We start from the raw sequence: 25,643 nt of genomic DNA on the forward strand, positions 1-25,643 counted from the left end.
TATATCGAACTCCAAACACGCTCCCATCGACTCCGGAACTCCACCACCACGAACGGCAGTGGTGGAGTCGACGGGGGAGCCGCGGACTTCGATCCTGCGCCGTGAGGACGGGTAAGTAACTCGAACTAAGGTACTTCGAGTTCAGATACGCTATTGGCGTAGCTGAACTTGCATACCTTAGTTTGAAACCCCCCAGTGTAGACCAGGCCTTAGTGTTTCATAGAGACAGCCACACCACAGTGCTCAAGCAAACAGAGATACATAAAAATATTTATAAAATAAAATGCAGAATTCTCCCATGTGCTTGACAGCCTTCTTCCCACAGAGTCTCCAGCCCCAGGGTTTGCCCAGGGCTAGCAAGGCATATTGGTGGAGGGCTGTGGTGGGTTGGAGTGCTCTATCTATGCTGCTTGTTGTTTCTTTGTGGACTTTTGCAGCTCAGGTGTAAATTAGAACAGCCCCTCGGGCCACTTTAGTTTATTCCACTGGCCACACTGGCAGACCCAGTATCCTAGTGGTGTAAACCACCTTTGTCCCCCATCCTCTGGGCTGAGAATCAGGGCCCGTTATCCTGGTAGTTCAAAAAGAAACAGTCCTAGTACAACAGAGTAGTTGTAGCCATGTCAGACTCAGGATATTATAAAGACAAAGTGGCGGAGGTAATATCTTTTACTGGACCAACTTCTGCTGGTGAGAGAAACAAGCTTTCAGGAGCTCTTCAGGTCTTCAGCACAGAGCCAGGTTCCAGGGCGAGGTCACTCACAGGTGTAGCCAGCTCAGGCAACTGATGCAAGAGGCACGGCTGCTCCCATCCCCAGGAGCCACGAAGTGGGCCCGGCCGGCTGTGGCTAGACACAGAGAGCTGTGTGGCGCTGAAGCTTGTCTCTCTCACCAACCGAAGTTGGGCCAATAAAACTATTACCTCACCCACCCTATCACTCCAGTACAATAGAGTCCATCTCCCTGCCAAAATGGGTCCAAAAGAGGCCATGCCAAAGCAGATCTTTTAGTAACCCGAGTTTGGTTGGAGATCAGCCCTGGAGCCCCACAATAGCATGATGGGGTAGGAACAAGGGAGAGGAAGGGGACTCGTGGCAAGAGCTCGGCAAGGATCTCTGGGTAGCCGAGCGATTGTGGAGCCTGCTACGGGCTAGTCAATCCTCTGCTCCCACAGCCGCCCGGCTGCCTAGTTTATCATCTCCCGGTCCGGGGGGTGGGGGCCTCACGCCGATGGCTTCCGAGGCTGACCCACCGCAGGGCAGCCGCAAGAGGCTGTGGCCGGTAGGTCGGGACACACGGGCCCGGGCCCTAGGCCGGCGAGGGGCTTCCCCTGCACAGATCCCCGGGCTGGCCGCCCCGCAGAGCCCCGCGCGGAGCAGCTGGCTCAGGCCGTTCTCACGTGAGGCCGGGCGGAGCGATGCCGCCGGGCCAGGCCCCTTGACAGGCCAGACGCGGCAGGGCGGTGCCCTGAGCCCCCGCATGGTGCCGGGCTGCCCCGGCCCGTGCTGGCCCCTGGCCCCGGCCTAGGTCACCCGGCGGCAGCCGCTGTAGCGCCTCCGCGCAGTCTCGGGCTCCGCCCGGGCTCCGGACCCAACCCGCTTCCTGCTGCCGGGGGCGGGACCAGCCGCGCCTCCCGTTGCATCAGCTGCCAGAGCCGCCTGGGCCTGCGCGTGGGCTCGCTCCGACCGGCGCCCGGGCCCGGCTGCGTGCGGCGAGCGGCATGGCGGGGGCAGGGAGCCAGGTGAGTGCGCGCCCGCCTCAGGGGCCGCTGTGTGGGTCCCTGTGGCCCCGCAGCGCTCTGGACTCGCGGACCCTCCGGCCGGGTTTGAGCCGGGGGCGACGAGCCCCTGGACCCCGGCCCCTGAGCCGGCTCGTCCCGTGTGCCGGCTCACCTCCGGCAGCTCCCCGGCCCCGTGGCGCTCGAGCCGGCCGGCCCGGCCCGGCGGCGGGCCCCCGTGTCGCTCGAGCCGGCCGGCCCGGCCCGGCGGCGGGCCCCCGTGTCGCTCGAGCCGGCTGGCCCGGCCCGGCCCTGTGGCGGGTGTGGTCTGACAGCGCCAGCGAGGCAGGTGCCGCCCGGCCGCAGCACGGGACGTTACACCGGCCCCGCAGAGCGCGCAGGATAAGGCTCCCCCCCACCCCCAGTCCTGCCATCGGGACCCCGCGGCACCGTGATCCCTGGTAAAATCAGTGGGGCGCTGTGCGGGCAAAAGGGCTGCGCAGGATCCGGCCTCAGGAAGTCAAAAAGCCAATTGAAGCCCTGCAGAACAACACGTATAGGGAATGGCCAGCGCATAGCGAAACCCTCAAAAACAACGAGGAGCCCTTGTGGCACCTTAGAGACTAGTGCTGAGACAAACATTTCCCTTTCCACTTTAAATTGTCATCTCTTAGCCGGTGATTTAAAAGTGATGGGATCTTGGGACTCTTCAGATTGGACTTCAAGCTCTAGATGGCACTAACTTTAAAAAATGCAGAGAACCATAACCCTGCAAGGTGTTTTTACAGGTGGATAGAAAAAGGAAATCCCTGCCCTGTTGAGCTTGCTGCCAATTATAGTGTCATCTTGCATATTTTGTAAAAGATAAAGCAAAACACAGAAAAGTCTACAGACCAGGAAGTGTGTTCCTTAGAAATGGGGAGTTACTGACTGTTCTTCACAACAAGTTGGTAAGTCTTATGTACCCAGTTAGAACTGGGGAAACTGAGGAAGTAAGATGAAGTGACTTGTCTAAGGATATGAAGAATCCTTCTCAGAGCTGGTATTAGGATTCAAGACTTCCTGAAGCCCTGTACTGTGCTTAAACCAATGGGCACCTTCTCCATCACCTATAGAGTTAGATACAGTTTTAAACTTGACACTGAGAAAGGAGATAAACTAATCTTACTTTAATTTGTCTTTTTAGATAGCTGCTGGGGAAGAAAAGAAGGAATGGGGAAAGAAGAAAACAAAAGAAGGATCTGGTGATGGGGGTTGCACAGAGGTACATTTCCAGTTCAGTTATATGCTTTTAAAGAATTTAATTTCATTGCTGAATATCGTACCAAGGACATCAGTGCATTACACCAGGGGTTCTCACACTTCATTGCACCACAACCCCCTTCTGACAACAAACATTATTACGCGACCCCAGGATGGGGGGACTGAAGCCTGAGCCCAGCTGCCCCAGATGGTAGGGCTCAAGCCCCACCATCCTGGGTGGGGTGGCCGAAACCGAAGCCCAAGGGCTTCAGCACCAGGCAGGGGGCCTGTAACCTGAGTCCCACCGCCCAGGGCTGAAGCCCTTGGGCATTGGCTTTGGTCCTGGGCAGTGGGGCTCGGGCTTTGGCCCCAGTCCCAAAAAGTCTGAGCCAGCCCTGGCGATCCCATTAAAATGGGGTTGCGACTCACTTTGGGGTCCCGACCCACAGTTTGAGAACCGCTTCATTACAGGTCCTATGGTGGGTGCTCTTATGCTCCAGCTGATTTATAGTAATGACATGCAGCAGCGAAATAGTTACAAAATAGTTTTTGTTTCTTTGATTCTATTTTTAACAGGTTACATTGGATTTGTAGAGCAGTCTGTAGTAATTCCCTTTTTACTATTCGTCCTCTGCTTTGCACCAGGATGAGGGATGCATTTGTAATGATGATGTAACTTTTGTCTTTCTAGTGGCTAAATTTTCAAAATTTGAGTATATGAGAATACATGGTAGTATAGACATGAAAAGCATATATTTTTCGTAACTATGTACTTTCTGACATTTTTATTATTTGGCATATTAGAATTTTAAGCAACTTACTCTAAACCAGGTACAAGCCAGTTTGTTTAGCTAAATTAAGATTATTTAAAGTTTTTTTTGTCTTTAAATTAGAAATTAATTATGATTACTTAGCATTTAAACTGCTTTAGTAACACTTCTGGATGCAGACTATTGAAGGAGTAAATGGGAAGAGTGGTAGAGTAGCAAGTTAAATGGGAATGGAAGAAGGAAGTGGAGATGGATAGGGAAGGTAGAGCATCAATACAGGTTAACTGGGATGTTAGTAAGATTTGATGCATTAGAGTAAGGTTGAGTCAGAGTTTGTATACCTCTAGGAGGTGGAAGTAGGAGATCTTGAGCTGCATAAGATATAAACATTTTTTGCTTGTAATTCAAACAGTGTGCTGTTAGATTTTTCTTTTTTCCCCCACTTCCATTTATTATTGTGATGATAATGTCAACATCTTGCTTTTTCCAGTTTGTATTAAGATACAGTAGAATTTGTGCTTCTCAAATCCTTGTTGCATCACATTAGCTGCCCTTTTTTTTTTTTTTTTTTTTTTTGCTAAGAAACTAGCCTGGCCTCTCTCTATCTTTGAAAAAGGATAATGACTAAAACTTTCATAAGGACCCAAGTGACTTGAAGATCAATGAGATTCAGATTGCTAAATCACTTAGACACGTCAGAAGAATTTACCTTCTTTGCTTAATTTTTAAAGTTATTTTTCATTAGAACTGGAAGTCTTTGCTAAATACTTCTCCTTCCCTCCATTCTTTTATATGTAGCTGAATCCCTGGCCTGATTATATCAATGAGCGCCTAGAGAGGTATCATAAACTTAAAGCAGAACATGATGCGCTTCTAGCAGAAAGAGCTGCAAAAGACAGCAAACCCATTAAAGTTACATTACCTGATGGCAAGCAGGTTGATGCTGAATCCTGGAAGACCACTCCTTATCAAGTTGCTTGTGGAATTAGGTATGACTGACTTCTGTGACCTATGCTATCAGTTTCAGACACAACTACTGCAAATTGCATCTGTGATCTTTGATAGTCCTTAGCATGATGGGTTATTTATTTCTTAGCACAACTTAATTTTCTTCAAGGCATAATTTTTAGCAATCTTGCTTTTACTACAAATTCAAACTAAACAGCTTTCTCATTTCAAAACACAATTCTTTGCCTTATGAAGATGCTGTTTTTAAAATTAAATAATTATTTATGTGCTGGATCATGTAAATACATAAACATGTGAGTAACTTTTACTAAATGACTACTCCTGTTGAGTTGGGAACTAATCAACCATATAAATAATGTTACAAACATGCTTGAAGTGTTTGCAGGGTTGGGTGTTATAGCATCACATAACTTAATCTGTTCTGCTCTGACGTGTGGAAGACTGGTGGGTGACATACCTGTTAATTTCCGTGAGAGTCATCCATAAAAATATCTTAATTAAACCATTATCCTACATATGTGTGGCACATGTCAAAAAGAGCACTACCCTAACTTTGGATGTATATCAAATGGTTAAACTTTTATAGTAGTTTTGGGCAATGTAGTAAGCATCTCGGAAAACTTCATTGTCATGTTTTATGATGCTCAAAATTAAAATGAGAAGACCTTAAACTTCAAAATGGAAACACTAACCCTATTGTGGCTAGGTTATTCATTGTACTTAAAAGCTTTGCTTTACTTTCTTGGTACATATGTTTAAGGCTGGCAGTTCATGCACATGCTGTTTGCATGCTCATTCATCTGTCAAATTTGGCCTCAAACTTTAATTTAGTGCCCTTTATCATAGAAATAAAGATTGTACCTATGTTAATTTAGTGTTTCCATTAAGATCAGGGGGAGTTCAGTATCAGTGGATGTTTCTGAACAATATTGGTATGGTTCTTAGACATCAAATGATCTCCGGTAGAGTTGATTTCTTCTAGGTTGAGGTGAAATAAACTAAGAAGGAAAGACTAGGTCTTTCTTGGAGACTTGTTCAGCTCTAAATGAAGTACTTTAGAAACACTCATGGTGTGCTTCCTCTCTTGCAGTCAATCCATATGAACTACTGATCTGCTCAGACATTTAATAATTTCAGTTTAAGGTTCAAATGACTGCCAAACTTATCATCTTTAAGAATTGTTTGGGTTTTTTTTGTTAGTGAAGACAAATGTAAAAGTAATAGTACCTACTTGAAGTTTTCAAAAAGAAAAATCTGATCTCATTCAGGTACTTGCTTAAAAAAGGCTGCATCTCCTATTGCAGAAGGGTCATATTAGCAGCAAGTACTGCCCTAAATAAGTCAAATATGTTAGTAAGAGTGCACCACAGTGGGAAATGTGTTAAATAAACTACCTTTAGTTTCTTCCTGTTCTTCATAAAAAAAAATTGTGTGTGGGATTTTCTTAAGTGCTTAGTGTTGGTCTAATTTTGCTTCCATTGCCATTTGTGGGTGTTCTACCACTGACTTCAGTGAGAGCAGACTTAAGTCAACGTTAAGCACTCTTGAAAATCCCATCCTGACTGTGCAGGGGAAAGGTTTTGGGGGAGTGTCTCCATTTGTTGATTCCAATAGCTGACATACAAATTATTTATTGTATAGTCAAGGTTTAGCTGACAACACTGTTATTGCTAAAGTGAACAAAGTGGTTTGGGATCTAGACCGTCCCTTGGAGGAAGACTGTACCCTGGAACTGCTCAAGTTTGAAGATGAAGATGCTCAAGCAGTAAGTATCTTCCACTAAACTGGTTCTCTCCTCCCTTGAATGAGAAACTACAAAACCCAGACTTAGTTCTCAGTGAGCATAACTACCTTTAACATTTGTGGAATAAAGAATGAAAATCGCTGTGCAGTGCATACCTTATTTTCTACTAACTACTTCTTAAGAAAGATGTGTGCTACTGCAGATTTATGTATGCTGGCATGTATTAATAACAATTGCTTTGCTAGCAGTTGTGGTAATTAAGCCTATGTTAGGACTCTTGTGGTGAGAATTAACCTCTAAATCTGCAATCTTAATCTTAATATTACATTAATGTGGGGAGGGGGTTTGTATTAGTGTCTTTTTGCACATCATACAAATGTAGCTCTTTATTTTTAATGGTTGCTTATTCAGATTAATGTAAATATGGAAAGTAGTATTAAGTACACTTTAAAAATGATATACAGTGCAAGCAGCACTCAACTCTATAGCTGAGATCTTAAAGTCATACTTATTGTTCCCATATCAACTAACTCTGCCATGTTACACATATGATATAGTTTAAGGCATACAAAATAATTCTATTTATGTGCATCGTGGACAAGTTACAGTTATGGTGAGATGCATAATTTTGCATTTTCAGATATGTACATTTAAAAACATGCAGTCATATAGATTTGGTTTTAATTTATCAACAAAACTAAAAATAGTAGCTTTGTAAAATTAATGTTCAAGTGTAATTTTTGTCTTCATTTGATTTTTAATTGAAAACACAAACTAATAAAAAATCCTATCATGTGGAAAGACAGACTATTTGCTATGTATCCCATCTAGTATGTGTAAGACTTATTAACAACTTAGGCCCTGATTTTGCAAACTCCTCCACAGGTGCAGGATCAAGACCTTATGTTCCAATTGTATCTTTCAGACTAAGTATTGTGTGGGTGCAATACACAAAGTAATGTAGGTGCCTGAACTCCAGTTTAAGCACCACTCTGATCCATGAAACTCCCACATGCCTGCTGCCTAACCCTCTAGGCACCTAAACTCACTCAGCGTTTAACTTTCAACTGAAGAAGTTCCCTAAGTTTTAGATCCTGTGGCACGAGCACTGCTACCCCGCTCTAAGCCCTGTCTGGGATGATTTAGTTGTGGATTGGTCCTGCTTTGAGCAGGGGGTTGGACTAGATGACCTCCTGAGGTTCCTTCCAACCCTGATATTCTATGATACGGGTCCAGACAACTGTCTCCTGCCTTAGCCCCAGAGCAATTCATGAACCTGGGAGGCGTTGGGGGGCAGCTTAGTTTTTGGCTTCCTAAGTCATATGCAGGGCCCAATCCATTAGGTGCCCCTTGAGCATGTCTACCGGCTTGGGTCCCATTTGAAATCTGGGATGGAGTGGGACGGGGGAGAAAGAGAGAGAAATAATGAAAGAAGGATTGGAACAGGGGGACTAGACTCAGGGTCTCCCATATCCCAGGTGGGTGCCCTAACCACCAGACTACAGAGAGTCTCTCTCTCTCACTCACCTAGTCACACTTTCAGTATTTATCCTCAGCAGAATAGCTTCAACGGGCGAGACGGAGGGTGCCCCACATCAGAATCTCCCATTGCTCAGTGGTCACAGCACATTCCTGAGAGGTGTGGGAGACCCCTGTTCAAATCCTTTCTCCCCTTCAGGCCGAGAGGGGGGAACTGAACCTGGGTCTCCCATATCCTAGGTGAGTGCTCTAATTACTGTGCTAAAAGGTATATCACAGATGGTGGCTCTTCCTCCTCCGGCCATTTTGTGTAGAGTGAGGCAGGCACTTCACTCATTTCTGCAGGAAGCAGCATAGGTGTCTAAACCACCTGATTTTTCAGGTGACAGGTTCCCATTTGTGGATGGCAAACAAAGATAGGCGCCTCCCTGCTACAGGGACTTTGGTGCCTATCTCTGAGAGAGGGGCAGGACTTGGCACACTCCCTGTCATTGACATCTCCTGTTGGCACTGAGCCACCCAAGCTAGCCAAGTGTGCTGAATTTTCGTGGATCACATTCTAAGGTGCCTGTCTCTCCCCACTCATTGTATAGGAGCCTAGACACCTAACTGGGCTATGTGGATCACAGTGTAGTTCTGATTCTCTAGGCCCCTAAAAGTTAGGTGCTACAGTTCTGTATCACAGCACGTAAGTCCTTTCATGGATCCCAGCCTGTATTACCACTCCATTGCTGCTATTTTAAAGTAGATAGATGATATATTAATATAGTAAATGAGGCTAGTAAATTAACATTTGTGCAACTTACTAAGTGAATTTTCTCTCCTTCCCCAACCATTTGGGCGAGAACTTTTATGAAATAAATTTTTCCAGTACTTAACGGATATAAAGATGAGCAAGTACAATTTGTCAGATAATTACTCATGATTTTTGGGGGGTAAATTGGCAAATTGGTATGTGAATCATTTCCCACAGTGCAACAGGCTCTAATATTAGCTCTCGTTCTTCAAGTATCTGTAAAAACAAATCATCAAAAGACTTCTGTATGGATTTCAGAGATTCTTGAAATGCTTTGTACATAAATACTCAAGCTGATCCCCTTTTTATCCCTTTCATTAGGTATACTGGCACTCAAGTGCTCACATAATGGGTGAAGCTATGGAGCGAATCTATGGTGGATGTTTATGCTACGGCCCACCAATAGAAAATGGATTTTATTATGACATGTACCTCGAGGATGGGTAGGTTCTTTCATTTCACTTCCAGAAGGCTGGATTGTAACCCTACATTCCAGACCAAGAAAAAGACAGAATGTGTAGCTGTGCTGCCCAAAGAGCAGGAGTGAAGTCACAATCTGGGAGTCTGAGTCACAGTCTAGTTCCTGCTTCCCCTTGCTCCTGAGGCAAAGTACTTTGACCAGCCCTTTTTCTGATGAAAATTATTTCCCTCATTGCGATGACTCTAGTGCATGAGCCAATACGTTGTGGGGGAAGAACTACGGCAGAGATTACAGAAAGAGAGAATGCAAATTTTTGTTGTTGTTGTTGTAGAGGTGTGTCCAGTAATGATTTCTCTGCTTTGGAAACCTTATGCAAAAAGATCATGAAGGAAAAACAACCATTTGAAAGACTGGAAATTAAGAAGGAAACTCTACTTGAAATGTTTAAGGTAGGTTGTTCTAGACTGTTGTTTCATATTTACTGTAGCTGCACAATAATGTTAGCTGTGGAACGTTAGTGGTGCATCTCCAATTGGTATTAGTGGAAAATGCACCGTTGATGATGTGTGCAGCAAATTGACAATATATTTCCAAAGGTGTAGGTTTTTATATGGGTTTACTTAGGATATTTAATATTTAAAGGTGAGCATATATACCAATTCTTAGTTTTTTAAATGAAGGGAATGAGGGTTAATCATGGGACTGTGTTCCTGAAACACCAGAGTTCTAATCTGATTCTTCCACTGATTCTCATCATGGTGCTGGGCAAATTGTCTTTCTGTTACTTAGTTTCCCTGTCTGCAAAATTGGAATAATAGCTTACATGGATGTTGTGAACATGAATGGGATGGGACTATAACTCTTTGAGAATGTAAAACACTAGTGATAGTAAATGCTGGGTTTGCAGATGTCTGAAGCTGTATTCAGTGAGCTCTTAAAGTCAATTTTTAGATGACAGCACTAAGTCTGAATATGAAATAATTTCTGTACTACTTTAAGCAACAAGGACTCTTGTGTTATCCTGTAATGTCCACTAGATGGACATACGTTAAATCACCATGATTGCTACTAGTGCTGAAGTAGAGACGAGCATTTTCCAATATTGTAGCATTTTCGCTTGAACTCCGTTTGCTCAGTATTAACAGACCTTAGAAGAAATGAAAATCAAAGAATCCTAGAATTGTAGGACTGGAAGAGACCTCGAGAGGTCATCTAGTCCAGTCCCCTGCACTCAGGACTAAGTATTGTCCAGACATTGGTTCTCAGCTAGGGTATTGGGGGCCCCTTGGGGGGCTGTGAGCAGGCTTCAGGGGGTCCACTAAGCAGGGCTGGCATTAAACTTGCTGGGTCCCAGGATAGAAAGCTGAAGCTGAAGCCCTGCCATATGGGGCTCAAGCTGAAGCCTGAGCAATTTAGCTTCACTGGGCCCCCTGTGGCATGGGGCCTCATGCAGTTACCCTGCTTGCTACCCCATAATGCAGGTAATGGCCTCGCTTTAATACACAGAAAAACAGTTGTTGTGGCACGCATGGACCATGGAGTTTTTATGGCATGTTGTGGGGGGGCACAGGAAGAAAAAAGTTGAGAACCCCATATCATATCCCTGGCAGGTGTTTGTCTAACATGCTTTTTAAAATCTCCAGTGATTGCGATTCCACAACCTCCCTAGGCAATTTATTTCAGTGCTTAATTACCCTGACAGGAAATTTTTCCTAATGTCTAACCTAAACCACTCTTGCTGCAATTTATGCCCATTGCTTCTTGTTCTATCCTCAGAGGTTAAGAAGAACAGTTTTTCTCCCTCCTCCTTGTAACAACCTTTTATGTACTTGAAAACAGTTATCATGTCCCCTCTCAGTCTTTTCTTCTCCAGACTGAAAAAATGGGGTTTGTTTAATCTTTCCTCATAGGTCATGTTTTCTAGACTTCTTTTGGCTCTTTAGGTTAATTGCTTGTCAGCCGAATTACTTTTCTTTCAGAGATCAGCAGCAGTAATGCTGGTGTATACACAAGGATTACCGGGTGCGGGGGGAAGGAATTTTATAAGCTTTGAAGGAAACAACATAAATATCGTTGGTTGCCCTATTTTTAAAAGAAACACCGCAATCCCCCTTGTGAATAGAGCTCTGAGTGTTTTGTCTAAATCCTCATGTATACTGTACAAGTTATTAAATTCCAAGTGATTTGAATGAACTTTGCCACTCCTCAGAAGTGTCCATGCAAAAGTGATGCTGATAAAAGCTTCATACCACACCGTCATATATTCCTTGCAGATGAGTGAAAGAATAATATAGGAGTTACATGTGTTCAAGACCTCTCAGAATTTAGCATCAGAGAGGCTTTTTTCAGAAGAGTGCCCTCAGCTGTGGAACCCAACGGCCAGAGATCAAGATGAACCTATGTTGTTCCATATAGAGCAAAATGGATTTCTTTGTTAAGGTCTACCCTGAATAGGAGGCCACACATGAACACTCAAGTGCTACAAAAAGCTGTTCTCCATCCTTTAATCTCTATATCTAGCCCATTCCATAGGATACTCTTCCATCTGTGGGATTGGAGGAGGGGAATTAGTTTGTTCATGAATACGCATTGAAGGGTTCTTTTAAATTAGTAGAATAGATTCTTTCATACAGTGGCAATAGCACATAACAAATACTTGAGATTTGAATCACAGTTTCAAGTCGTGAAGAATTAACATGGACTCTGCCATTCTATTCCCTCGCAGTATAATAAGTTCAAGTGTCGGATCTTGAATGAAAAAGTCAACACTCCAACTACTACAGTGTACAGGTAAAAAAAAAAATACACACACACACACTAATGCCAGTGTGTGTAGTATTTACTAACATAATGTGGGCTAACTGAGCATTATCTTTGCATTTTCACAGGTGTGGTCCTTTGATAGATCTGTGTAGGGGCCCTCATGTCAGACATACTGGCAAAATAAAGGCATTAAAAATCCATAAGGTAAGCATTGCGATTCTATGCCTAATTTTAAATAAAGATATTTATCTGTTGACATCGTGGGCCAAATCTCTGGGAGAATGGGGTGGTCTGGGCCTTTGTGCCACTCTGCTAGTATAATCTGATCATAAACTTAGTTTAGCCCAACTGAGGGAGGAGCATCCTGATGTCAGTGACCTTCCAGTGGTACAGTCAAATTACGGGGGCCTAGGCCTACGCTCATTCACTGATAGCATATGAGAGGGGACATGGCTCCAAAAAAGGGGTGTAGCTAGGTACACCATATGATATGCCAATCCTGGTTTGTAATTTTTGCCCCTTGTAACTGCTCCTTGCAGTTTATTGTAAATTGGAGCAGCCAGAGGGGACTGATCATGCACAGAGCAGCACCAGGAGTAGAGGGCAGCAAAGGAAATCTTTAAACCACCTTTTCACACAGCCAGCCGACTTGTGTTTGTGCATCTTTGCTACAGTCGGGGATCTGTATATTTTTAATGTGTAGATTTAGTTTTCATCATGATTAAAAATCTAAGAGCTCTGTATTCATGCTTGTGTTCTTTTTACATAGTTCCTTTATCAGTTTCGTTTTTTAACTATAGCTGTTCAGTTTTTAATTATTGCATGCCTTTAAAGAACATATCACAGAGCTTGTACAGTGGCGGTCATAATGGCGGGTGCTGTTGTCCGTGTTATACTGTACCGTTTTGTCTGTCTTCAGAATTCCTCAACATACTGGGAAGGCAAGTCTGATATGGAAACCCTCCAAAGGCTTTATGGAATTTCATTCCCAGATGTAAAAATGTTAAAGGAATGGGAGAAGCTTCAGGAGGAGGCTAAAAATCGAGATCACAGAAAGATTGGACGGGTAAGACAAACGTTGTGTATTTTTAAAATTCTGACCAGAGACTACTCAGTGATTTAAAAGGGCATGTGAAAGACAGCACCTATCTGCTAATGCTTCAGAATTCAGATGTGATGTGATTCACAGAAAATACAGTAACAAGTTTCATAATTAAGTGATTGTCCTCTTCAGAATGGAGCCCCAAAACCACTACAATGGATTGTAGATAAATAAGCATCTTTCTAGAGAGTTTTTGGCTATTTTACACACACAATCAAAAACCTAAACAGGATGGTAACTGTGCACAAAACATGAAAACTCTGATCTTGGGTAAAGCAGGAGATCTATAGCCGGCAACGGGGTTTATTTTAGTGCTATGTTGAAGCCCAAGAGGAAGCTTGTTCCTAGAGGAGGCTCTTATAGCTTCTCGTTGCTTAGAGATTTTTCTTTGTACATCTCTAGAATCCATTATATACTCTAACTTTTTTCTTCTTGATTATTGCTGACGTGTATTTCTAGTGTTCACAGTTATGCCACATTTTTTATTCTTTGTCCTCCAATAAAATAAAATCATCTTAATGAAAATGCATTGTTTTAGACCAGGTGATTAATAGTTAGTCCTGAATAAACTGTTACAGAGTCTGTTGTTTCTATTTCAAGAAAGGAGACAGCAATGCACTAAAATACCTCCTTTCCTAAAGCAGGAACACAATCTAGTGAAGTATCAGCTTACTGATTAATTATTTGAACTGTGCTTTGGAGATGTAAAATGTCACAGCAGGACTACTTATTGTTAGTAGTAATAGCAGATAAGATGAACCTTGAGGGGTGTAGTTAAGCCATCGCACACAGATACGTGAAATGACAGGTATATGTAGGAACATCAATATTAAAATAGGAAACCTTAACCTTAAGCTATTGCTCATGACGGGGGATATTTACACAGGGAAGCATATCAGATCTACTGCACCTTGCTACTTTATAGTATGTTAAGTTTAAAAAACTAAACAATACTGTAGTCTGGATAGTGATGTGTAGTAAAAACTAACATTTCAGGCCTGACTTTAGCTGTAACATTGGGAGAGGAAAAGGGTTTGATCAGAATCTAAACATATCAGATAAAACTAAGATGTACCAATGTTTTCCTATAGGACCAAGAACTATATTTCTTCCATGAGCTCAGTCCTGGCAGTTGTTTTTTCTTGCCAAAGGGAGCTTACATCTATAACACATTAATTGAATTCATCAGGGTAAGTAATATCTTTGGATTTTTTCTCTCCTGTGTTTTATAATAAGATTTCTAGACAAAGAGCTAGAAGGGTTTTAGAAGACCATATAACAATACAATTGGGATTAATTTTAAATGTTTATGGGTTCTGCTTTTAAAAGATATATATATATAATATATATTAGTATACAGTATGCGGGTGGTTTAATGCATGTTTGTTTAATAGGTTATTGAATTTAGCATAGCAGAGTTGGAGAGCAAATTTTTGGAGAATGGCATGTAAGAAAGCAAAAGAGATGAGGAAAACATCTTAACATTCTACTGTGATATTTATTTTGTCACTGCACCATGTTATGTATTTGTGCTACACTACAGTGCAAACATTGCAATACAATATCACAAGGTGCATCCAGTTATTTTGTGACTCTAACAAATGGAGACTGATTCTCGATTGCTTCTATGGTTGCTGGGATGGAGAAACATGTTTCTTCTCTTATTCCCCATCCCTTCACCCTCTCTGGCAGCTGCAAAGAATGGGAAGGAATCTTGGCAGCCCCTGCCTGTTTAACTCATTATTGCCTTGCATGTTTCAGGGGAGCAACTTTGCTTGTTTTTATTGAGTCATACACTGCAAATGCTGTCTTAAAGAGACAAATGTCACACTAAGCCACAGGTTGAGCATTGCTATTCAAGCCTGCCTTATTAATTCTTCTGTTTCTTGGGCCACTTCTTTCAGAGCGAGTATCGGAAGCGAGGATTCCAGGAGGTTGTCACTCCAAACATCTACAACAGCAAAGTCTGGATTACATCAGGGCACTGGCAACATTACAGTGAAAACATGTTTTCATTTGAGGTGGAGAAGGAAGTCTTTGCTCTGAAGCCCATGAACTGCCCAGGACACTGGTATTTATATAGCACCTGTTTCATCAAATATTGCCAATTTGTTTGGACTAGCTCTAGCTTTCATGTTTCCACCCGATTTCTGAAAAAATCCAAGCCAGGTGCACTCTGGTATTTTTTTTAATAATTTATTTTAATACTATTGCTTAATTTGATGCAAGATCATCTATGAATTTCTAGCTGTTCACAAGTCTCCAGTGCAGAGACACATTCTTAATTGATATCTTCAGTTCAGCTCTGTAGCTTTCTCTTTCTCGTGTTTTCTCTGGTTGATTTTAGTCGATGCCAAGATGTACACACTTCTGCTTTCGTGGTGGTTTTGAGTAGTCTGCACCTCTCACATACAGACCTGTTGCTTAGGCACCCACATTTGAAACACTATCAAGGGTGATATAATCTGATAATTAAGGACCATATACTCTAGAGTGCCTAAGTTCAGTGAGATACAGTTATGAATGCTATGAATCAATAATTTCAAGGACTAGATTTTCAAAACTGGCTGCCTCCTTTGATCCCTAAAACATTGTATGCCTGATATAGGTATTTGTGCATAGGTGCAGTGCCAGGTTTTAGTGTATGCAATGGGTGAACTTTATGGGAAGAATATGACTGGCATTGTTTAGAACCATAAGGAAGCCCATGTCCTGAGAAGACCTATGGTGAAGACCAGATCAGTGATGAAAATTGGATTTTGGAGTATGAGAACAGTGTAAGGAGCTACTAAAGCTGCTCAAGTAATTAAGGAAATGGATAGATACCATCTTGATGTCCTTGGAATCAGTGAGTGTAGATGGACAGGTTCGAACAAACTACACTTTTAGAGAAACAAATATGGCCATCATCTACTGCAGGAATGTGGATGGTATACATGAAGCTCACAAAGCAATCTTAATGTCAAATGAGGTAGACTAGGCACTGACTGAGCGGGAATCAGTCAATGAAAGAATTATCCCCGTTAGCTTTCAGACTAAATTAGTTGTCATACAGTGCTATGAGCCAACTGGTGAAACGCCAGATGAGGAAAAAGATGCTTTTTATGCTTTGTTACAGAATGTGTTAACCAAGGTCCCAGAACATAACATGACATAGTGACTATGGGCGATTTTTAACACTAAGGTTGGAAGTAGCAATGATGGATTGGATAAAATTATGGGCAGCAGGGGTTTGAACATGAACCACAATGGTGAACAACTGGTAGAAATTTTCAGCATGAACAAGGTAGTGATAGGTAGAACAGAATATTCTCAAAAAGAAATCCATAAAGTGACATGGAACTCCCCGTATGGTATTAAAAAAAACCAGATAGATCACTTCTGCATTTCAGGAATGTTTTGCAGCTTGCTGGAAGAGATATGTACAGAGGAGCAGATGTGGGCAGTGACCATAACTTTTGTACCACTACACTGAAGATCAAGTTAAAGAGGATGAAGAAGGTTAAAAGAAGACCACACACCAATAGCACACAATTAGAAGTCCCAAGCACAAAAAGTGCTTTTCAGTTTGCACTGAATAACAGGTTCAGTGTTCTAATGGAGTTAAATGAAGATGACCAAGACATTGATACTCTGAGGGAAAACTTCAGAGTGGTTTCTACAAAGTGCAAAGAGTCCTAATAAGAATGAAATCTAAAAGGGAAGAATGAATTAGCAATGTTACTTGGGCAGCAGTGGAAAAGAGAATAAGTGTAAAGCAAAAGCTCATTTGAGGAGACAAGCAAATGGCAAGAAGAATACAGAGCTCTAGACAGAAATGTAAAAAGGAGTGATAGAAGAGATAAAAGGGCGTATATTAATCTGAAGAGCCTGAATATGGTAGCCAAAGAGGTGACCTTAGAACCTTGTATAAGACATCAAACAGCGAACAGGAAACTTTAGCAGTCCTGGAGGGCCTATTAAAGGTGCAAATGGAAAGATTCTTATTACAAAAAAAGAGGAAAGGAAAAGATGGGGAGAACATTTTCAGGCTTTTTTAAATAAACTAAGCCCAAGTGAACTACTAAAAATACATGATGAAGACCTACCACTAGACTGATTAGAGCTTGATATTGATTTAGGAGCATTACAGTGGAAGAAGTTAGAAAAGCCATCAGTAGACTCAAAAATGAGAGAGCAGCTGGAAGGGATAACATTGCTGGAGAGATGCCTAAAGAAAGTGACAAAATAACTGTCCAGACTTTCCTTCTATTTTTGGTAGAATATGGAATGAAGAAAAGAACCCAACCCCGTTGAAGCGAGACCTTATAGTAGTAATGCCAAAGAAGGGTGACCTTACCAACTACAATAACTGGAGAGAAATCGCATGACTTTCGGTACCTGGCAAAATCATGTGCAACATCATCCTGGAACATATAAAGAAACAAATAGACCTTCAATTTAGAGAGGAACAAGCGCGTTTTAGACTGTTGGGATCATGTTCAGACCACACTGTTGTTCTCAGACATATTATAGAACAAAGTGTGGTGTGGCAAGTATCTTTTGTGATACATTTTATAAATTTCCAGAAGGCTTTTGATAGTGTACCCAGAGACAGTCTCTGGAGAATTATGGCATATTATGGAATACCAGCAAAAATAATTACCGTAATCAAGGATTTATATGATAAAGCTGAATGTGCAGTCTGAGATGGTGACAACACCAGCCAGCGGTTTGCAGTGACAACTGTAGTAAGACACAGAGTATATTATGTTCCTAGTATTGTTTGTCCTGGTCACTGACTATGTCATGAGGAAAGTAACTGCAGAAGGCAACCGAGGAATTTTATGATAAAGCACAATTGGGTGTCCTTGTTTTTGCTGATGACATTGCCTTAATGGAAGAGAAGACATAGCTTTTGGCAGATACAGCAAAACAAGTTGGTTTGTTCATCAATAAGGGGAGGACAAAGTATGTGAGCCTTAGCTCCGCTGCGCACTGCTGCCACCCCAGAGTCGCTCGAGGTAAGTGGTGCCAGGCTGGAGCCTGCACCCTGAACCCCTCCCGCATCCCTTACCCTAACCCCCTGCTGCATCCTGCACCCCTCTTGCACCCCAGCTCCTTGCCCTGAGCCCTTTCCTGAACATCACACTCCCCCCTGCACCCCAGCTCCCTGCTCCAGCCCTACATTCATGGCCCTGCATGCAATTTCCCCACCCAGATAGGGCCCTCAGGCCAAAAAGTTTGCCCAGCCCTGTTCTAAGTAGAGCAAACCAATCTAAAGAACCAAATATGGTAAGATGATGGACGGACATATTGAAGAGACACTTTAAGGATGCCACCAACACTACTTCCATGAGAAGTGACAATATGGACACCATCTGGAGAGAGAAAAAGGGCAACCTAGAGAAACATTATACAGAACAATAGAGAAAAGCCAGATCATCAACGTGATACTCAGAAGTCTGAACAGACCAGCACAAGATGAAAATAAATGGCAGAAACTATTGAATGCATTATGCACCTGTGAGTGTGGGAGGATAAAGGGGGGAGGGAAAAAAACATGTGTATATATATCACCATTTCACAGGTGAAGTTTAGGAAGTCCGATTGTAATATTTGACTCAGATGTTGTATGGCTCTTAGGAAAAACCTTCTTTATCATTCTTCCAAACAGCCCTGAATTTTTTTCCCCCTGAAAGTTTTCTCTGGGTTTGACTCTGTGCTGTATTACAACTTGTAGGTATTACTGGAATTGCTAGCATCTGGCTTATCAGAATGTACACTGCAGCAAAGAATCCTGTGGCACCTTATAGACTAACAGACGTTTTGCAGCATGAGCTTTCGTGGGTGAATACCCACTTTATCGGATGCAAAGAATGTACACTGAGGATCTTTAATAGTTTATTTGAAATTCATTCAGGATTAACGAACCTTTTCCTTCAGCCTTATGTTTGACCATCGACCAAGATCGTGGCGTGAGTTGCCGCTGCGTATGGCAGATTTTGGAGTTCTCCATCGTAATGAGCTGTCAGGAGCCCTTACAGGACTTACTAGAGTACGGAGGTTCCAGCAGGATGATGCTCACATATTCTGTGCCATGGAGCAGGTAAAGCATATTGTTGCATAAGATGATGTGTTAAAATGCAAACAACACAAAGCCTTAAATATGATTTGTCTTCATGTAAAGATTGAAGGGGAGATAAAGAGCTGTCTGGAGTTCTTGCAAGCTGTGTATGGTGTGTTTGGATTTTCCTTCAAACTGGACCTCTCCACTCGTCCTGAAAAGTTCCTTGGAGATATTGAAGTGTGGAATCAAGCTGAAAAGGTAATAGGTAACTTCAGTGGCCTAGTGTAGAGGTTTTAGCTGTATATTCAAGTAGTGGGAAACTGGAATGTCTGAGGGGAAAAAATGGGCCTCCAGGTGGACTGGTGACAGCTATGGCTGTAAGCAATTCAGCTCGTACAGCCGTTTTTAATTCTTTCTGCCATGGGCTAATAAAAGCTCTCAGTGTATGGAGATCATGGTAGATGATGATATGAGAACTTGAATTCATTTTAAAGAAAGCACCAGAAGATGTGACTACTTAAAATGGAGAAGAAAGCAAGATAAGTTTTTCGTAAGTATGTGTGTGATCAGAATTTTGAACCACCATCCAAGAGCCAAGCTGCACCTTAATCATGACAGTAGTACTGCTAAATTCAACTGCACAAGGAAGGGAAGCAAGATTGGGTCCCCAGTTATAATTGAGCATTGTTGACAATTAGATAGTGAATGACCTAGTATTCACTAGCTCTCTGTGTCTGTGATCTGACACTGTACTATGTGGAAGAAAAAATATGGCACATGAAATAAATACAAAGTGAAACACTAAAAACACGTATCCTTTCTCCAGCAACTTGAAAACAGCCTCAATGAATTTGGTGAGAAGTGGGAATTGAACCCTGGGGATGGAGCTTTCTATGGACCTAAGGTTAGTAAATTAAAATATTATGTTAGCACCTTTCCTAAGTAAGTGTCTCAACACTATTGAGGGGATGATAACACTCTCATCACCATAGTATTTGAACATTATTTTTGGCGGATAGACAGCGAAATAGCACTAGAAACACTCCTTAGAGAACTTCAAAGAAATATAGTACTCCAAACCCCACAGTTTCTGGAGTTCCCAAAATGATAGTAAATTTAGAGTAGACGTTATGGTATTTTTAATCACACAAGAGGCTTGGGATTCATCCGTCCCTTGACAGACCCCAGTTCTGAGTGTCATCCTACAAACTCCCTCATGATCTAGCTTTGTAGACTCAGCCAGGTGCATTGAGTAGTTTTAATTTTTCATTAAAGCATCCTGCAGTGCTCGGGAGGGAGGATATGAAATGAAATGTATTCCTGAGGGAATTGCTAAGTCATGTATATCAAAGCCTATCCTTAGAAAGCAAAGATTTTGAAATAAATTTCTTTGTACTTTATGCTGTCTCAAGATACTCAGTCTGGAGTTATATGCTTTCCCAGGATGTAATTTTTTCCCTCCTGTATGTAGCTTGATGGCTAACTCTAAAGTAGTGAGGCAAAGTTCTTAGTTGTTTTCATGTTAGTTGTTTTCATGTTAGTTGTTTTCATGTTTCAAGAACTTGTTTTGTGCTTAACATTTTTCTATTTCATGAAATCAAACCAATTTACACAGACAAAACAATCAGGATTAATGTTACTGTAATGAGCAAGTAGATAACTCATTGGGAAGCATGAACAGAAGGTGGGTGGCACTATTACGCCTGGTATGAAAGTTTTAGGTGTATTGGGAATATTCTGTTTAGAGATGAGTAACTTCTCACTGGTTTTGTTTTTTTTAAAGCAGCAGTTTAGTTTGGTTTCTAATATTCAAGTTTTAATTATACACTAGCCATGAACAATTTTACCTGAAGTAAACTATCGCTTCTGGTATTTGCAATTTTGTAACTACTATAGTGTGCTTCTATTCTTCTTGTATGAATAATTTTACATGAGTATTGCATTCAAAAACTATCCAGGAAAATGGAGTTAGAATTGTATTGACACCTCTTTCAAGGAACAGTAAGCCCCTTACAGGCATCTGAGTAAAACTTGTCAAATGACTTGTTTTGAATAAGCTATTCAATAAACATAGCCTACTTTTCCATTCACAGATCAGTAGCAAACTGATTTGATTTCTATGAAGGTATGTTAGTTGTAAATATTCACAAAATGACTTGAACAAATTTCACCTTGTGGACTGTTAGCAAACTATTGGTGGTTACAAATGTTCATTGTTCACCTTAGATCTTGTCTATACACAAGCTTGCACCCACATAATTAAATCATTTTAGACTGGTGCATACATCTGTGTGAATACATTTCAGGTTAGCTTAAACCTGTCCCTAATAGAGTAAAGCTAAATTGAAATAATTACCCATGTAGCCTTTTGCAGTGGTTTAACTAAAACAGTTTAAAATTGCACCTTAAGTTAAGTTGGTGCAGCTCTGCATGTAGTCAAGCCATAAACTAAGTGGGTTTTTATTTTTTAACTTCATGATTGGGTGACTAAATTAATGAGAATACCAAGCAGCACACTTCTGTTAAGAATTTTGATGAATAACTGTCTGTTTAAAGTGTTCAAAAATCCAGAAAAACTGACTAACATCAAAATACTTGGACAACAAATGGCACCATATTTATTTGCCCCACCCCCAAAAAATAAAAATTAAATCACTTTTTGTTTTGACCAGCTGATTCTGAAGGTCAATGGGGAGTTTGTTTAGTAAAACAGCTTAAACTGATTAAAAGTTTGGCTTTGTATGTAAATAAAATAAATAACAGGTCTCCTCCCCCACCCCTCCCCTTCCCTCCAGTGGTAGAGTGGTGGAATAATAGGGACAACTTGCTAAATGATTAAGGTCCAGATCCTGCAAATACTTCCTTACATGCTTAACTTTCAGCCAAGGGTTTTTCAGGATTGCAGCCTGAATTTAAAAGAAAAGCATAATATGCATACATTCAGATCTGGGAGCCAAGTTACTTTGATGAAACTGAGCAATCCAAAATAAAGGAGTATGATCTTCATTACTCCGTGGTCTCTTCCTCAACTGATAGCCCTCACTGATGGAGGTATGCCCTTTAGCATGTAATGTAGGCTATGAAGCTGACACCTTTGATTATCTAATATTATAAGTTAAATAGGCCTGGGATTTGTTCAGCTACATGTTGCAGAAGTCTTGGTTTTGATGATAATTGTTCATTTTCACTTTTTAAAGTTATTCTCATGTACAATTGAATAGATTCAGTGAGAACTCCATGGAAAGTGAGTTCAGTGCACTGAACCAATGTACAAATTTAATCTGAATTAGTGAACCTCCTGTATTCATTTCTGTCAGAGGGCTCAACACCAGGCCCTAAAAGCCATTTATGTCTTACCTTGGGCTGAAGAGACGCATAGATGATGTATTCACATGGTTCCTTAGAATAGATTTCACTCAGTGTGAAATGTTTGACAATCTCTTTGCTATAAGAGGGCATTGCTATATCTTATAGACCCTACTAAAAGTTTGATTTGTTTCTTAGATTGACATTAAGATTAAAGATGCCATTGGCCGATACCACCAGTGTGCTACAATCCAGCTAGATTTCCAGCTCCCAGTCAGATTTAACCTTACCTTTGTGAGGTGAGTACAACTAAAAATGTTAGTGTATAGTAGTTACACAATCTAGTTTTCCTGTCACTTATAGGCATATTAAATCAGTTTACAATATTTCTTTTATTTACAGCCATGATGGTGATGACAAGAAAAGGCCAGTTATTATTCACCGGGCCATCTTAGGATCTGTGGAAAGAATGATTGCTATCCTAACCGAAAACTATGCAGGCAAATGGTAACGTTGAAAAATAAACTTATTGTCCTACCAGGGAGTGAACACTCTGGATGGTGTAAGAGGGGATTAAGCATGTCTAAAAGAGTTAAAGAACACTAAATACTACATTGTTTTTTTCTGAAGGCCTCTCTGGCTGTCTCCTCAGCAAGTGATGGTGGTGCCGGTGGGACCAACATGTGACGAATATGCACAAAAGGTGAATTCATTTGTTCCAAGATAAATTTGTGATTTAGTTGCATTACTTAATTGTCATTAAGTTCTGTTTTTAATTAACGGATTTATATAAATTCCTATTGTAAGTAAGTTATATTGTATTCAGATGATAAATTAAGCTGCCTAAATTCTAAATGGACCTTAATCATCAGAAGCATGAAGTCTGGATTCTGGATATCCAAGCAACAAATGTTGATGCTGGAGAGAATGTTTCTGGTTGTGGAGGCAAAGGAAATTGCTCAGCTCTGCAGCTAGAGGGAAAACCCATGGAGAAAGTATCTTTACATTTATATCCTAATCCTGCAACTGACTCCACTCAGGCGGACCCTCAATGCCTGCATTCATTTTGAGTAATGATGAGGGGGTGGAAAAGACAGGTGTCTTTGTTTGCAGTATTAAACAAAATACAGTCCACACAAAGAGTGCTATGTATATCTCTTTCAAACTCATCAGGCCTAAACTTTAAAGGATCTTCTGATCACAAAGACCTATAGCTCTCCTGGCTTCAACATTGCTAAATTCTCGTAGAGTATCCATCCTAATGGATCTGGGTACTAGATTGCTTAGTGATTTAGTGTGTGTGAGGATCTCCTGCCACGTCCAACCCATTCTTCCATATTTCAGTGCCTTGTGCACATTTTCAGCACTACCAATTTCAGCACTATCAAAATGTGTCTGCCTCTGAATGAAAGCAAAACAGAGATCTAATTTTAATTTTTGGCTGTCAAACCTCAAATGGTCCCTTTCACTCAAAACCTATGTATTCTCTCATGGTTGAGGGTTTAAATAAGATTTTGTCCTTTTATTACTTAGGTCAGGCAGCAGTTCCATGATGCTGGATTAATGTCTGATGTAGACGTGGATCCTGGGTGTACGCTGAACAAGAAGATCAGAAATGCTCAGCTTGCACAGTATAATTTTATCCTAGGTAAAGAAATAGCATGTGGTGGTCATGTAATACAGTGGTTGACTTGTTTTTCTTGTATGCAACTGAAATTTGGTCTAACCCATTTTCCCAGTGAGTAAGGCAGAAGCAGCAGTTTATACCTGTAAATTCCTTTTTAAGTTTCTTTCACAGCCAGCATCCTTCCAGCTGTGCATGACTGGGCAGTACACGCTATGGAGCCAATCTCTGCTGTTTTGTTAGCTGACGAGATTGCTGTTTAGTGACTCGATACATTGACACTGCATCAGGAAAAATATTTTGGTGCCTTTCAGTCAACAGGGCAAGACATTGGCTCAGTCAAAGATCACATTAAATGGTTTGCAATAACTTGATTGTTCCCATGTCAAGTGTATGCTAAACGAGGAATGCCACATTCTAATCGCTGATTCAGGCTGCATTCCTATATATCTCGATGCATTAATGAGTCTGTGCACATGTGCCCAAGAGCTGAGTCTTGATGTTGTGCAGCAAAGATGAGAATCTGGCCCTAGAAGTATAACACAGTATTGTTAACAGAAGCACCGTCAGTCATGGGGTTTTCGTTATTCAGTATGTCTGCTGGAATTACTAAAGGTAGCTTTAAGTGTAGGGATGGGGGCAAAGGAGGATGCAGTGTAGGATTCAGTTGTCTTGTCAAGCATTAGTATGTTCTTATTCATAATTCTTATTTAAAGAAAAGTGTGTTTTTTATTTATTTATTTTTTAATCAAGCCTTGAGCAAAAATTATATTAATCTGTGGATTTTGGCTTTGTTTAGTTGTTGGTGAAAAGGAGAAGGCAAGTGGAACAGTTAATATCCGTACTCGAGATAACAAGGTGCACGGTGAACGAACAGTTGCTGATACTGTGGAGAGGCTGCTACAGTTGAAACGCTGTCGATGCAAACATGCTGAAGAAGAATTCTAACAGATTTTATTTCCCTACCTGGTTTAGTGTAAAAAGGATGATCGGTTTTATAAAGCAGTTAAATCCTATTGTAACATCCTATTTGCGCTAGGTTGATTTTGAAATAGATCTTCAAATGAGCCAACAAAAATCAACCATGAAACACCTTTCTGTATTATTCAGACATTACATGTGTCTATGGAAAGACCATTTTACACAAACGATGCAGCAAAGCTTCTTGGTATCTGATTGCAAAAAATGAAGCCAGGTGACTAAGGCTTAATATGAAGTGAGGGAAAATGGAACTGTTAATGAAGGATTAAATATTGTACTAGTACTTTAATCTTGTTCTAAGTAGACTACTAAGAAAAATAAAATTTTGGTAACCGTGTCTTTCATAAGGTTCAGCGTGGGCATGTGATGGATTGTAGAGTACAGCAGAGTGACCACATTGGTAGTGTTCATTTTACATCTCAATACAACTGAACCTGAAGACTTGGACCCTAAAATGAGCCCCCTTTTAAAAGAGGCTGGTCACGAGGCTGCAAAGGCAAAACTAAAGATAGAGGTAGGTTGGGGATAGATTTTAAAGGGCCTGGAAAGTGAAGAAGGGAGAGGAGCATAAAGAGAATCAATAACCCTGTCAACAGAAAGAGCAGGGAGGAGAGTCAGAGCAGTCAAGAAGCCTGCAGTACTTGATGGACGCTGTAATACTGAGTAAGTATCACCCCCAA

At 41.4% G+C, this 25,643-nt stretch overlaps 1 protein-coding gene across 1 annotated transcript; it reads left to right on the plus strand.

The window, feature by feature from the left end:
* Window positions 1-1,560: 1,560 nt before the first annotated feature.
* On the plus strand, window positions 1,561-25,307 carry TARS1 (threonyl-tRNA synthetase 1). Its single transcript, XM_039544853.1, has 19 exons — window positions 1,561-1,741; window positions 2,904-2,981; window positions 4,528-4,718; window positions 6,340-6,463; window positions 9,039-9,160; window positions 9,470-9,587; window positions 11,864-11,928; window positions 12,027-12,105; window positions 12,821-12,967; window positions 14,095-14,193; window positions 14,908-15,074; window positions 18,929-19,091; window positions 19,173-19,310; window positions 19,879-19,956; window positions 22,557-22,657; window positions 22,761-22,865; window positions 22,989-23,061; window positions 23,892-24,006; window positions 24,782-25,307. The coding sequence occupies exons 1-19, from the start codon at window positions 1,721-1,723 to the stop codon at window positions 24,928-24,930; spliced, it is 2,133 nt and encodes a 710-aa protein (XP_039400787.1). The 5' UTR covers window positions 1,561-1,720; the 3' UTR covers window positions 24,931-25,307.
* The last annotated feature ends 336 nt before the right edge of the window (window positions 25,308-25,643 follow it).

This window comes from Mauremys reevesii, linkage group 6, assembly GCF_016161935.1.
Source record: "Mauremys reevesii isolate NIE-2019 linkage group 6, ASM1616193v1, whole genome shotgun sequence".
NCBI classification, from domain to species: Eukaryota; Metazoa; Chordata; order Testudines; family Geoemydidae; genus Mauremys; species Mauremys reevesii.